This window comes from Desmodus rotundus, chromosome 10 (genome assembly GCF_022682495.2).
Source record: "Desmodus rotundus isolate HL8 chromosome 10, HLdesRot8A.1, whole genome shotgun sequence".
NCBI classification, from domain to species: Eukaryota; Metazoa; Chordata; class Mammalia; order Chiroptera; family Phyllostomidae; genus Desmodus; species Desmodus rotundus.
In genome coordinates this window covers 59,676,363-59,691,947 of record NC_071396.1, presented here as the reverse complement: position 1 = coordinate 59,691,947, position 15,585 = coordinate 59,676,363, and the positions used below count along the sequence as shown (strand labels likewise).

Below are 15,585 nucleotides of genomic sequence, written 5' to 3'. Positions count from 1 at the left end.
TTTTACTTATGCAAACCAATTAAGTCTTGAGCAGGTCACTCTGTCTCAGTCCCAGGGACACCTTGGCCAGGTAGCCATCAACAAAGAAATTTCTACTTCCTCTTTCAGTGGTTGACTCCCTGGGCTCTGAGGTCAAAGGCACTGCCCAGACTCCTCAGGAGTCCACCTCCATAGCAGCATCTCCCACCTTAGCCTTGGCCTTTGAAGAACAGCCATCACAGACCTCCCGAGGATACTGGCACCCCCTCAGCACTGCAGCCCTCAATGCCTCGAGGACAGATTTTCAGGGATGGGTGACCAGGCCACCTATCATAAGTCCCAGTACCTGGATTCGGTCCTTTTGCACACACTTTGTGCAAGTACAGTATGACAGCTTTTGCCACCTGTCCCGGTTGGCCAACTTGTGAATCCAGAGTCACTACTTAGTGTGTCACATCAGCAAAAACCTGCCTCAAGTCACATTCCTCCCTGCCTGGCTCTGCGACAGATAGGCACCTGCAGTTCTCTTGTCTGCATATATCCCCTCCTATAGCAGGGTGTTCTCATCTCCTGGGACAAAGTGCAGTTGCAGGACCGAAAGCAGGAGGTTGGGATGGTCTTTTCGTGACTCAGTGCTCTCTGGAAAGTGACTGCCCCAGTCTCTTGAGGAAGGAGGAAGCTGATTTCCTCTTCTGACTGTGGCATTAAGAGGTCTCCGGTGGCCTGGATGCCACCCTGAGGAGCTGGATCTGCCTCTGAGCTTTATGTATGTGGGTGAGTCCCTGAGGGCAGGGTTGAGGCTTTGTCTCTTGAGGGTCTAGCACACTGTAGGCCCTCAGTAAATAATTGTCACCTGAGTGAGGAAGTGCCCTTCATTTACCTGGAGCAGAACAATGGAGTTGCCTGTAGAGCAGTGTTCTCCATGAAAAGGCCTGTGGGAAGAGGGAGGTATAGGGCAAGAGAGTAGAGCTGGTCAGGCCTTGGTTCTAGGAGCCTTGCCTGTGGGCATGGCTGCAGCTGAAGCTTGGAGCTTGAAGGGCAGGCCCAGACATTTGGCCATCCTACCGCAGGAAGCCCAGGGCCAGGGCACCTGCACTGGCATGTTTAGAGTAGGCTCTCTACCTGGTGTTGGCCAGGAGGTGGGCTGGAGGGCAGACTAAAGGAAGGGTTGTAAATTAGTCAGGAACTGAATAAAGTTGCCCTCATAGGAGACAGTGAGGGCTCAGAGGGAAAAGGTGGGGAAAGAAGTGGCTTCTGCTATGACTGGTATGGCTCAGTGGGTTGGGCATCACCATGCAGAGCAAAAGGTTGCTGTTTTCATTCCTGGTCAGAGCACATGCCTGGGTTGCTTGGGTTGCGAGCCAGGCCCCCAGTTGGGGACGTGTTAGAGGCAACTGATCTAGAGGCAAACGATCAATGTTTCTCTCCCTCTCTTTCTCCCTCCCTTCCCCTCTCTCTAAAAATAAGTAAATATTTTTTTAAAAAAGAAGTGGCTTCTCCAGGAAGTAGGGGGTTGTGAAGACTGGGGTTGTGGAGGCCTTTCACGCAGTTAATAATTCTGCTGAGGCGGTGTCCTGAAAATCTTCAGCAGCCCCAGGCAGAATATGGCTGGGGCCCTGGGACCCCTCCACTCCAGGGTCAAGGCCACCAAGGTACTGCAATATGGACCTCTGATTGGCAGAAACAGTGCCAGAAAGCTCTTCAGCCCCAGGAGGGCTTGGTGTGGTGCTCCTCAGATACCAAATACCACTGCGACCCTGCTCTTTCCTTCCTCATCACAGCCTCCTAGAAGGTGCCAGCCTGTGTCTATCCCACAAGTCTAATGAATTGGGAGAGCTCCTTAAGGGAAACTCTGCCTCCTCTGTTGTATTTTCAACAAAGGAACAAGGCCAGGAATGGCCCTTTCCCATTCTGGGTGTGTGTGTCTACGTGCATGTGTGTGTATGAAGTGATAGTCCTAGAGAAGAATTCTGTCACAGGCAGCTTCTCCTTCATTGACCAGTAGTAGCCAGAGGCCAGTTTATGTTTTGTATCCTCTTGTGTGCAGAGCTCTCCCTCAGTGCTCAGCAGAAGGGCCATCTCACCAGGCCTTGGCCTCTTGGAATAGCTGCCTCCAGCCTGAGAGATGGAGGCAGCTAGAGGCCAAGATTCAGCAACCCATAGTGATCCCATGTGGCATGTTGATCGATGGTGGGATTTGGGGGTTCCATTTACCCAGGCTGAATGGCACATTGTCAACAGCAGCCAGTTAAGCAAATCCTTAGTAACCAGCTGGTCTCATCAGCACCTCAGTGCTAGCTACGGGTTAAAGCAGAAACCTTTCTTAAACAGCTAAATTGGAGCTGACGAAGATGAATGTCTAATTTACTTGCAATCTCCTTAGTTCTGCCTATAATAAAAAGCATGCTCTATATAGTCATCCCCTGCTGATGTTTCTCTGAAATTAAATAATCAGAAGGACATATAATAGTCCAATTCTACATCAGGCCAATATTATCAGATTGATGTCAGCAGTGATAATAGAAGAAGTTGTTGTGATTTCATTTATTAAATAAGAGAGCACACTGAGGGTTTGGGGCTGCACATAAGAGGATGCTGTGCACACTCAGGCTCAGAGGCTGGAGATGCTGTCCCCACCCTCTCTTGCGACAGCTGCACTGTTGGGACTGTTTGCTGCCTTTGGTGTCTCTGTCCCACCTTTCCAGTTAATGCTGCTCTTTGTTCTCAGCCTCCTTGCATGGCTATACATTTATGGTCTTCCTCCTTCACTCTTCCTCCTGTGGATCAGGGCCTGCCAACCCTCTTCCACTCCCCACTTGGATCAGCGAACTTCTGGCCCCATACAGGTGCCCTGCCTACTGTGTGGTTTGGGGCAAGTGTCCTTTGTTTCTTTTTTGTTGTTTTGTTTCTCTCTTGGTTGTTTCTTCTTTGGAATATTTTGAGATTTTCCAAAGGTAGAGTGGAGCTAAGATGACAGTGTGGGTAGCAAGGACTTTGGAGCCAAATACACCAGGCTTTTATCCTGGCTCCATCTTACTGCTGTGTGATCTCAGACAAGTTACTTAACCTTCTGAGACTAGTGTCCCCATCTACAGAAAAGGACAGTAATGCCTCACTCACAGGGTTATTGTGGACATGCCTAGGGCTTAGCACACAGTAGGCCCTGGCAAGTATTGGTTCTCGGAATGACCAGGACCATAGGCCTGTCCAGATGTAATCTCAGATGAGTCTCGATTTTCCACCCGTACTGTTTACCAAGATAAAAATGTGCCCCTTGTCCTCTCATAGCCTGATCTTTATCCAGATCTCGCCCTCTGGGGAAGGTTTCATGGGAGCACAGGGAGCAGCTCTACAGATTTGGTTGTGAATTACAGCTCCTTCACTTGCCATTTAGGTGACTTTCAGTCAGAGGAACAGTTCTTCTCTAAATGGAGATAGTAACCCACTGTGCAAACCACAGAGCCTGGTACTTGCTGGATACTTGTTAAAGGATAGCTGCTATGGTCAAGGAGCCTTATGTCATAGAAGCTCACATGTTGCTCTGTTAGAAGGTGACTAGTAATTCATCTGCCTCCCACCAATTTCCACTGTCTGGCACTTCCAACTCTGCCTCTGGAGACCAGGTCAGATCCCTTTTCCTGTGTGGCTGACTGCATGCATTTCCTAGGGCTACTGCAACAAAGTGCCAAACAAAATCAGACTGGCTCTCCCTGAAGGTGGGAGGGTTGTTCTGTTTTGTGCTTTTCTTCAAGCTCCTTGTCATTCCCTGGCATGTAGATACATCACTCCAGTCTCTGCCTCCATCATCACTGTGGCCTTCTCCCTGACTGTCTGTGTCTCAGTGTCTCTCCTCTTCTCATAAGGATACCAGTCATACTGGATCAAAGGCCCTCCCTACCCCAGAATGACCTCATTCTAACTCATCTCTAATGACCCTGTTTTCAATTAAGGTCACATTCTGAGGTTTTGAGAAAGAAATTATTTTGGGGGGAGACTTTCCAACCCACTGGCCTTTGTGTGTGTAGACAATTCACAGGAGCCCTTGACCCCACAACCTCACCACATTGTCTTCTCTAGACAACCTTTTTGGCTGCACTAGGTGACAGACACCCAGTCCCAGCTAACATAAGCCAAAGATTGAGTATATTAGCTTGTGCTACAGGAAAGCAAAAAATGGCTCCTAGTTGCTCATCAAGAGGTTCACATGGTAGGAGGATATGTTTCTTTTTTGGCCATGGTCATGGTTGTGTGAGGTCTAGTTTTAGGTCTTCACTGTAGGGGCATAGTTTTAGCCCTGTACTTTTCATTGGGCCTGTGAGGTTGTGGGACAGGATTATGTTAGCCCGTCCTTGATTGTGTGGACCAGGGTGGGCAGAGCCCCATGGAAGCTGCAAAGGATAAATCCACTTCATCTGGTGGTCATGTACTAATGGATTAGCATGGCGCACAGTCGCTGCTTCATAAAGTTGAGTTTCTGAGGTCCTTGCATGGCAGAATCTGGAGAATGGTCACTGAGGTATGCCTTTCAGAGCACACTCAGTCACATGCTTTCTCCATGCAGCTCCAAGGCTCTCATAGACAGATGAGGCTGCTCAAAGCTCTGCCCCCATGGATGGAACAGGGAGTCCAGGGAGAAGAAAAAGACAAAATGGGAAAAGCCCCCGGATCCCCAGGCCATGTTTTAGGTGCTTCCCCCTGATACAGCTATGCCTAGGGGAAGTGGCAGCAAGGCCAAGAGGCTAGCAGGCCACCCAAGACTTGAAACCAATCCCTCACCCAGCTTATGAGATATTTGGGACACAACCTGCCCTCTTAGGGCATTTGGGCTAGTGGCACAGTGATTTCAACAGCACAGCTAAATACAAATGATGGATGGCAGTAACAGGGTGTGTGGGGACCATTCAAGGGCAGTGGACCTGGAGTAAGGTTCACACCTGATTGCTGGCCCTGTTTGTCAGATGGTAAGCATGAGCAAGCTGCTGGGTTTCTCTGGGCCACTATTTCTTCATTTAAGATAAATTATAGTTCCCACCTTATAGGGTAATTCTTAACATGGGGTCCAGTAAGCTGTAATCATCCAAGATATGGGGCTTTAAATTTGCTTGGTGTTTTAGAGATCTGTGGCCTGCTTTATGTTCTAGAAAAATTACTGACTGCAGTGGAGAGGATGAGCTGGAGATAAGGAAGAGCTTAATTAGTTGTTGTAATGATGATGGGGACAAGGGGATGGATTGGGAGTTTTGGGAGATAAAACTTAGGGCAACTTCAGTGTGGTGGGAAGGTGGGAGTAGACTGAAGGGGAAGTCAGGGACAACTGGGTGTCTAGCTAGGCTGGTGGTGTTTATGCTGTCATCCAAGGTAAAGATGCAGGAGGAGGTGTGCTGGGCAGGCCTCCTTGGTCCCTGTGGGCTGCCCCCTGGGCTGCTTGGCCATCAGTGCCCACACAAGCAAAGGCCTAGAACTCTGGCTCAGACACTGGACTGTGAGCCCCTGTACTGGGTGCTGGGAGATAGCTAACAGAGAGGAGTTAGGAAGGGGCTTCCGAGCCTTGGAAACAAGTGGTGCTGCTGGCCTGGTGAGTGGAGTGGGTGAACACTTTTGAGCAAGACAAGCTTGTGAGGCTGGCCTGAGAAACCAGGTTGAGTGGGAGCAGAGCCCAGGCATTGCTTCTGGGAAAAAAGAATGGGCTGAGTCCTTCTGCAGGGCCAATCAGCAATTCCTTCTCACGCCCAACAGCTGATGGTCTCCCCTACTGGCCTTTCTCTCTTAGACCTTTGACATTCCACTTTTTCCACTGAAAACACACTCATCTTTCCAAAAAGTCTAAAACTAATTCAAACCCAAACAGCTTCTGCTTGGCAAAGGAAAGTAGAAAGGGGTTTTTGTGCCCAAAGGAGGTGGGATGGGGTGGGGAGTGGCAGCTTGGAGATAGAATAGTGCCCAATATGCAATGCCTGGTGGTGAGAGTGACACTCGCTTCTCAGATGGGGAACTGGGCTGCAGTCTGGAGGGTTTAAAGGCAGTTCCTCACTGTGCTCATGGGCCTAACGGCATGTAGTGCTGTGGGATGAGAAGGAGGAGTGTGTTTTTATTCCTGGCTAATACTTTGCCTTTTTCTGATGTTCTTACCACTACTCTCATAATGGAAACATGTTATTACCACTAAGGAGGCAGAACTGTGGTTCTTGGGCAGCATTGCCGGAGTAGAAGGGTGGGTACATGCACAATTCTGAATGCCCAGAGATCATTATTGCATCAATGCAGCCTGTTAGCTTTTGGGGGGCCCTCACTCCCCAGCATCTGCCTTGTGTCCCTGGTGACTGGTCAGCCACAGGGCCTATTGTATGAGTGGACAGGGAAGTGCTTGGAATCAGGTGGTTTCTGTTGTGCCCACCTGTGTCCATCATGCCCATGCTGAGGGCCATTACAGAGAAAGGCTGTGGATGCCCTTTGTGCAGGCGGAGCAGCAGCCCGTTTCCTGAGTGCCCGTGACACCACTGGACCAGAGGCCCCACTGGTTCTGAGTCCCAAGCAGCACTGCATTGTGGGGTTCTCCTCCCCATCTGACTCCTGACCACAGGGTGAAAATGGCAAAGCTGGAGCCTTGCCCTGCGTTTGTCAGACTCCCAAATCTGTATTTTCCCTACTGGCCCTCAGGGTGCCATGCCCAGGTTTTCTAGCTCCTTGGACAAGGGATGCCATGATTGGTGACTGAGGAAAAGAGGCACCAAGATTCCTGAGGAAAGGGGCCTGGGCAAGCTCTGACCTGGGTCTAGAATGATATGGAAGCTTAGGTTATATAGAGAGGGCATGTTCAGACAGGGTTCCCTTGTCAGGGCCCCATCTGGAGTTGTAACTCCCAAAGCCTCCTCAGCTCTGCTCCACCAAGTGCCACCATTAACCCCAGCCTCCCTTCCTGAGCTCCTCCCACTTCACCTGACCCCTACCCTGCTTTGGTGTCCCATACTGACAACCAGGTTATTAGGGAGACTGGCGCTTCACAATACACACTTCTGTCGGTTCTTCGTCAGCCTCTGGGCAGGTGGTATCCCCATCGTTCAGACTAAGAAAGTAAAGGCCAAGGAGGCTAGTGGCATCCTTAGCAATACATGTGAGGCTTCTGACTTGGGTGACATTAAGCACCTCAAAGCCAGCAGACACCCTCATACAGGGGAACAGGGCTTATCTCAATCCTGGAAAGCTCACAGAATATTCTAGATACCTTTTATTGTGCATTGGAAGACAGCTGTTCACAGACTGGATGTTTTAGAAAATCTGAGTAGTTTCTTATGCAGTGTACACAAGGGTACCATGGACCAGGGCTAGGTAGGACTGTGCTTGGATAGAATACACCTACTTTCATGAGTGGTTTGACTGCAGGCTAGCCCTGCCTTGCTCAGAGAAAGCCTTTTATGTGTTGATCTGTGCTCTCCCTGTCAGATCTCATTCAGAGCCATTTTGCAGGTAGATGGGTGAAATTTCTTCCAGCTGACATTTGCCTGCCATCCTGTCTCCTCATATTGTTCCTAATAAATCCCTGAGGAGAAAGGCCTCTGCAGTCCCAGAGGTGGTGCTGGTGTGGAGAGGATGGATTTCACCCTGGCCCAGTTTTTCCTGAGCTGGGAACCCACTAGGTGTTTGGTGAGGTCTGCCTTCAAAACACACAGTGGCCCTTGTGTAGGGACCTGAAACCAAATGAGGAGCGGACAGAGGGAAAGGTACAAGTTATGAAGAGACTACTCTGCCCTTTTACAACACCTGCAAAGTGAGAGTCATGTCTCTACTTTAGGTCTGGAGAGGACAAAGCTCTTTGGGGTCTGGGATCTGGTTCTAGGATGACTCGGCCACCCCACCTGACTCAGGCCACTCAGACCCCACCTGTCCTCTTTCAAGATACCTCTCCACATAGACCTGTGAGCCTCATACCAGCCTCCCACCTCAGAACTGAGCCTGGTGCTTCCCGAATCAAGGAGGCCTGCTGTGCCTGCCAGCAACTGAGCTGCACCAGGAACAGGCCCTCCCGGGGGTCATGTGATGGTGGAATGCTGCTTTAAGAGAGTGCAAATGAGGGTGCAATGATACCTGTGCCCTCGGGTGCTTCTGCTTCAGGGGGCAGTGCCCACTGAGGAAAAGTAGAGTAGGGCTGGTATGAAGGACAACAGAGGTGCCAGAAGAGAGCCAATGGAAAGATAGCCTCACAGGTCGCACCCTGCGAGGGCAGGTCTGAAACGGGAAGGGAGAGGCTCAAGCCTCCCAAGAATGGAGAACCAGAGTAAAACAAAGAGGGGAAGGCAGTGGAATGGAGGGCAGAAAGTAGAGATCTATGTATTACTTCATGGAGTTCCTATGGGAGGACATAGGAACAGTTGGAACTGAAGTGGTAAGCATAGTCAGAGAGGGAACTTGACTGAGATCGAATGCCCATCCAAAGCCTGGCTGTCCTCAAGAAAAAAAAAATCAATTTTTAAAGGCCCACAAGTATATGCATCCATATCAAAAAGTTTTTATATACAAGAATAGAGAGACATTTTGTAAGCATTGTAAAAATTAGGTGGTCACCCCATTGTACCCCAGTCAGTTGTCTGCAGTGGCAGGTGGAACCCAGGGAGAGGATCCCCTGATCTGAGGAGCCCATCTGTCTCCATGTGCTGGGAAAACCCCCCACATGTCCTCTTTAACTAAGAAATCTCTAAGACCTCATTTTGCACTATATGGACATGAACCAGAACTGTGTCCTTAAGGATGGAAACGGCCTTGTCCCCTATGGTTGTATCCTCAGAAGGCAACCTGATGGAATCTCACATTGCTGGGCAGAGCCTGGTCAGCATGGCCTGCTGAGACATCCCTTCTGCTTCCCTTCTTCCTGGAAGTGAGAAGGTTGTTTCTCTAGGCATGCCCTTTACTTTCTTTTGGTTTGCAGCCCACGCTCAATCCGAGCTACTTTCTGAGTCACAAACTTTCGACTTGGTGTGGCATGGCTTCTTTAGTTTATAAATCATCATTTTTGTTCCAGCTCTTGGCCCGAGTTTTAACTAGTCATAGCTAAACATGGTCACTTCACTCCCCTCATTGGTGATGCTTTTAGGGGTGGGCATATGACCCAATGCTGGCTAGTGGAAAAGGAGAAAGCTGGTATGTATGAAACAACAGACCTGAGATGACAGCCACCACCTGGTACTACGGGGAAAGGAGGAAAGATCTGGGCCGGGTGGCATCACTAATGGCACAGCAGTACTGGAAGTGCCACCCCTACACTCTTACAATGTGACGGTAAATCCTGGGTGTCTTACTTCCTGCGCAACTGAGTATTCTGTTCCTTTATGTTCGTAACTGATGAACTCAGTGTGTTTCAGTAATCTTAAAATAATAATGGTGCAGTAGATGAGTGGCTAAAAAGCTGTGGTATCTTTACACAATGGAATACTATGGCTGTAAAAAAGGAAATCTTACCTCTAGTGACAGCATAGATGGACCTGGAAAACATTATGCTAAGTGAAATAAGCCAGACAGGGAAAGACAAATACCATATGATCTCATTCATATGTGAAATCTAATGAACAAAATAAACAAACAAACAAAATAGAAACAGACTCAGAGAACAGGCTAACAACTCTCAGAGGGGAGCGGGTTAGCAGCCTGGGTGAAAAGTGTGAAGAGATGAAGCAAAAAACAAACAAACAAACAAAAACGTATAGACACAGACAACAGTATAGTGATTACCAGAGGGAAAGGAGATTGAGGGGAGGTGGGAGAGAGTAAAGTGGGGATAAACAGTAATGGAAGGAGACTTGACTTTGGGTGGTGAACAAACCACACAGATGATGTATGATATGATTATATACCTGAAACCTATATAATTTTGTTAACCAATGTCACTCCTTTGTGCCAGTCCTTTTATTATTTTTTTAAAAAGTTTAATATTTTATTTATTTTTAGAGAGAGGGGAAGGGAAGGAGAAAGAGAGGGAGAGAAACATCAATGTGTGACTGCCTCTCATGCACCCTCTCCTGGGCTCACAGCCCAAGCATGTGCCCTGACTGGGAATCAAACTGGTGACCCTTTGGTTTGCAAGCCGGTGCTCAATCCACTGAGCCACACCAGCCAGGGAAAAAAAAATGTAAATAATAAGGATGCTGTTGTGTTCCAGCACCTACTGCATAGCTAGGTTTTTAAAAATATATAGATTTTTAAAATATAGAGATCCTGGGCTGTGAGAATTATTCACCTACAAGTCTTCCTGTGCGACAGGAGCAGAGCTGCATACAGGGTATAGTGATCCTTCCATTGCTAAGAACCTTGGTGAGTGATTTTCTGTGTTTTTAACTCTCACTGAGTGCCCTGAGCCATGGGTCGTGTTTATTCTGAAAGCCTGCATCAGGTATTTTGATTCCTTCTATTGCTGCGAAGGTTCCTATGTGGACCCATCCTGAAAACCAAGTCAGAAAACCATCTGTGGAACCAGTACAACCCAAACTGTGTAAAAAAAAAAAAAAATCCTACCTCTCTTACTTCCTCTGTATGGCCTTGGGCAAGTTACTTAACCTCTCTGTGCCCCAGTTTCCTGATTTATAACAGGGGGTGAAAAATAAGAGCACACAATGCACAGAGCTCTCAGGAGTAGGTGAGTAGGGTGGGGCCTGGCAGAAAGGCAACACTGTGGTGTGAGTGTGTGTGTGTGTGTGTGTGTGTGTGTGTGTGTGTGTGTGTGAGAGAGAGAGAGAGAGAGAGAGAGAGAGGCAAAGGAGAAGGAGGAGGAGAAAGAGAAGAACAAGAAAAACAAGGAGGGGAGGAGGAGGAAGAGGAGGAGAAGAAAAGGGAAGAGGAGGGGATGGGCAAAAACAAAAGGCAGGAAGAGATACACCAGAGAGGTCACCAAGGACCCTGGTGACCAACTTTAGTGTAATCTTTATTTCACTTTTTTGTATTTGTTTCATATCTTAAAAAGAAAATCTTAAGTTTCTGTAGTTTCTAAACCTCCTTTGAAAAATGAAGAAAGAAAAAATAGTAAAGTACTCCCAAAATACTGAAGTGGTTACCTTTAGAAAGTGAGATTCTGAACAGTTTTCTTTTTTAGACATTCCTATAGTATTCCCAGTTTTCTCCATTGTACATGTATGGTTTTGAAATCAGAAAAACAACTTTGTGTGTTTTTCTATTTGTGTAGAAAGTAGCTACAATGTGTATAATCACAAGGTCACAATGGGGTATACAACTTAGGCCAGAATTGCCCTGGGAGGCAGCAAGCATCAGCACTGAGATCCTCCTGCTGGCTGCTGGACCCTCTTCCCCTAGAGTAAGACCCCAGTCCCCCTGGCATCTGCTGATGTTGAGCCTCAGCCCCCACAGCACCAAACTCTCCATGGTCCCCTTGTTCTCTCTGAGGAGTAACTGGCCGCTGATGTGCCAAACCCACTGCCTAACCCACATTGTTAAGTGAGTGAGCCAATTCCCTCCCTGCCCACTGCAACGGAGCCCCAGACCTTCCTGCTTTCTGTCCTGCAGGCCTCGCAGGCTACAGCCCGTGTGCTCAGGGCTGCAGGCCGAGATCCTTCACTGCTACAGCAACCACCTGCATGAGGTGCTCCTGTGCTCGGACCTGGTCAAGGCTTACCAGCACTGCGTGACCACTGCCCACAAGGTAAACCCCTGGGCTACTGGTCTGTGGGGGTGTGGGAGTGGGGGGCAGGCGCTGCCATTACTGACACTGTCTGCCATCTTTGTATGCTACGCCAGACATTCTAACCTCAAGATCTCTGCCTTTAACACAGTGAGAGACTCGTGGGCCTTAGATTCCCTCAGTCATCTCCTGGTTCAGATTCCCTACCTGGTTGTTTCCACTAGTGCTCTTGGAAATCTAGGCTAGGAAAAGGGCCCTGTGGGCACTGGGCCCTATAAGACTGAGTCTAGGAACAACACTGGGTAAAGTCAGGCCCCACCTTCAAGGAGCCAGCCTCATAGTTAAGGGCATGCATATGCCACCCACTTCTTACCTTTGAGCACTTGGGAGTGGTAGAATGAATGAGGGCCCATGGTATAGGGTAGGGGTCATGGAAAGGGCAGGAAAGCTCTGTGGAAGGGAAGAGGCTTAGGGTTTTGGAGGTGGAGGAATGGGTGTGGTCTACCTCAGAGGATGAGGGGCCTGGGTATACCTCTCTGCCTGCCCCACTCCTATGGTCATCTGAAGGGGACCATCCTCTGACGGGTGGGAAGGGGTAACAGTTGGCCCAGGTCTCAGGGGGGTTGTGACTGTCCTAGATATCTGAGGCTGACAGCCTCCTTCCCCTGAGACATGATCCCAAGGCCTTGCCCTCTTTCCCTGGCCCTCCCAGACAGTTGCCATTCTCCTCTTCCTACATTCCCCAATTCCTGGCCCTCTTCTAGACCATTCCATCCCCCTACCCAGGTCCAGCAGTACACTGTCTAGACTGGACCTGGCCCCTCCCCCACCCTGACATAACACACCTACACAGACACACCTAGGGGCACCTTGATGGCTTGGACTCACCAGAGGGCTGGTGTGTTTCTTAAAAGCTGTGGGCCCTGGCTAAGTGTCTCAGGTGGTTGCAGCATCATCCCATGCACCAGCAAGGTTGCAGATTTGATTCCCACTCAGGGCACTTACTTAGGGTGTGAGTTCGATTCCCGGTTGGGGCACATACGGGAGGCAACCAACTGATGTTTCTCTCTCGCATCAATGTTTCTCTCTCTCTAAAACCAATATCCTTCAGTGATGACTTAAAAAAAAAACCAAACAAAAACTGTAAGATGGGGACTTTTTTCCATGGAAAGCCTCTTTTGTCCAAGTAGGAGACAAGCTGCTGTGGGTACTGGTGGTGGAAAGCCTAAGGTCAGAGGTCAAGTGGCCCTCAGGCCTGGTCTGGCAGAGTCAGCTGCTCAACAGCCTGGCCTCACCAGAGCTCTTCTCACTTTCCTGTCAGCCTGTCTGAAGTTCTGCCCAGCTCACACCTGCCCAGAGTCACCTCTGGGACAGAGTAAACCCAGGTGCAGGCCTGCACGGGATCAGGTGAGTGCAGAGTTTTCCTCACCCCTACAGAGCATGGAAAGCTCTTTGCTCTACTTCAAGTTGAGCAGAAAAGATGCTGCCAGCCATCACTGCAGCACTGTCCATGGAAGGAGCCTGGACCTGGGCCGGCTTGCTATACCACACTGGGTGGGCCCTTCCAAGCCCCTGCTCACCACATACCTAACTTTATTTTTACCAAGGAAAAGACCTGGGATCCTGCTGCAGCCCCCTTGGCTTCCTAGCAGAGCCGCATCTCTGTCCTCCCTCTCTCTGTCCAGGCCCCATGTCCATGGCAGTTGTCAGTCTCTCTCCCCAGCAGAGTATATCTTTAAGAGCCGTACCGATGTAGCTTCATTGCACTGAGGCCAAGATATGATCACAAAGGAAGGCAGATTGCATTGAACTACGTTGTGTCCTCTCTAGCTCCAGCACACCTGAGAAAGACTCTGGGGCACTGCCAGGCCTGGCTCCCTCTTTCCCACACCTGTGCCTTTCCTCCCCACAGAAAAGCATATTTGACCTGATTCCAGAAGGGCCTCAGCACCAGACCCTCCAATTGCATCCTGTGTGTGTAAGGTAGACAGTGCCAGAGAAAGTCCTACTACCCCCTGCCAGCCTCCATGACAGAAGGAGCCTGGCAGAGCCAACAATGGGAGTTCAAGGGTCTCTAATAGTGATTTGCTTCTAGAAAAAGTCAGGTGGTAGTGTCTCTGGCAGCAGAGAGTAGATACAGGACAGAGGCCCACCTGACTGGGAGTTGTGCAGAAGGCACTTCCCAGACTGGACAAGTTCTTGCCCCTGTGCAGCACCTTCCGAGCCTGGGTACATAAGCATGTATGTGGATGTGAACAGCAAGCAAAAGTGTGAAGGCTTTATACCAGAGCGTGCTCTCTGAGTGGTTTCACATAGACAATTCTCAGAGAACAGAGAGGAGACCTCAGTGGGGCTGAAGAGAACTGAGCTGAGACCTGTCTATCTTTGGGGGTGGGGAGGTCAGATGAATGGAGGATATTTGTTAGCTGGTCCCTACAAGCATGTGCTGAGTGGGCTCTGGGCGTGGAGGTCTAAAAGGCCACTTCTGGGTCTTAGGACCAGCTGGGGAGGACCGTTTCCATTAAACAGTTATGCTCTTGGGCAGCCCAAGAGCCTACGCCCTCTTGGAGCCTAGGCCTGAGAGTGAGCAGGGTTGCTGCAAGAAGTGGGCCGTGACTGAACTCTGACCTGTTCTCCTTTGTAGGGTTGAGAAGCAACAATTGTTCCTGACCCTGGCTATGACTTGGAGCCCTGAAGAAGGGACCAGTTATGGGACTGCAGACCCCCAGGCCACAGCCATTTTCTGCCAGATGCCTATGATGCCCCTGTGCTTGGGGCCACCATGTGCTTAAGAAATGGAGGATGTGCTACTGTCTGAAAACAAATAAAGCAACTATCTTTGTTTTCAGTCATTTCCACAGCTGGCAGACAGTCACTGCTGCCTCCTTTGTGCAGCCCTGTGCTGAGCCCAGCAATGTAGGCTAATGAGACAGGCTGCACACCTTGAAGAGCACCAGAGCACCCAACTTACCAGGGGAGACAGGTGGGAACCCATAATTCTGCTACAGCCATGAGGCAGGTATGAGATAAAATGGGGGGGGGGGGCGGCGAGGAATGGTTCTTTCTAGGGACAGCAGGAAGAACAGGCCAGCTTCCTGACAGAGGTTCTGCCTGAGCTCCAATTTGACTCTAAATAGAGGACTGCTGGGCAAGATAGAGGCTGGTTAGAGTGGGATCCCAGATATGGGCTTGGGGTAGCACAGACTGCACACACTGGGTGTTTGAAGAAAGCAAAGTGGGGGCCATAGGACAGAGGGTAGATGCCAGGCCAAACTGCTACAGGGCTGTCTAGCAGGGAGCAGCACTGTCCAGTCCCTCTGAGTGATGCCACACATGTTCCCATGGGAGATTGGGCTCAAGTGGGACAGGACTCCTAAAAGCTGGTGAGGTGAGCCAGGGGACAGATGGAGGCTGAGCTCATGAGTTAAAATGGCAAGACTCTGGGTCTTAGTGGAAGAGAGGGGATCAAGGATGATTTCCAGATTTCTGGCTTGGGTGCTGTTGATTCTACGGACTAAAATAAGGGACACAAGGGATTGAGAGAGGCAGATGACAGCTAGATTTGAGATGTGCTCTGCTCAGCTGGTATCCAAACACTGGCCTGCTAATCCTTGGCCTTTGGCAGGAGCCCCAGCTAAGGCAACTTGAGCACCTAGGGCTGTGTATTCTGGGCTGGCCCAGTGCAGTGAGGCAGCAAGAGGAATGTGAGCTAGAGCTTCTGATCTGCTAACCACTCAGCTGGTGACCTTGGATTTCCTGCTAAAGTTTGGAGAGCCCCAAGTCATCTGGAGCTAACAGACTGTAGTCTTAACTCAGGCTTTGCAACTCAAACATCTGCTCATCCCTGGATCCTCATTCACAAACTCAAGTGGGAGGTTGAGGCTTGGCAGTGTCTGGGTATCTAAGCAGGTAGCATTACGCAGTTTTATTCATCCAGGCTACTATTGGCTGAGAGGAAAAGAACGTTAAGAGACTCCCTGTCTAGAAGT

The 15,585-nt window shown here is 49.6% G+C and overlaps 1 protein-coding gene across 3 annotated transcripts in view; it reads left to right on the top strand.

The window, feature by feature from the left end:
* The window catches only part of CHCHD6 (coiled-coil-helix-coiled-coil-helix domain containing 6), a 324,191-nt gene extending 309,746 nt beyond the window's left edge, over positions 1–14,445 (top strand). For 2 of the 3 annotated variants that reach the window (XM_024580229.3, XM_024580231.2), the window contains 2 exons: positions 11,482–11,617; positions 14,241–14,377. In XM_024580229.3, the coding sequence (XP_024435997.1) occupies positions 11,482–11,617; positions 14,241–14,246 (142 nt within the window). In that variant the 3' untranslated portion in view covers positions 14,247–14,377. Of the gene's footprint in view, positions 1–11,481; positions 11,618–14,240 lie in introns of all 3 variants that reach the window. The other variant, XM_053912641.1, reaches the window with a different exon arrangement.
* Positions 14,446–15,585: the final 1,140 nt, after the last annotated feature.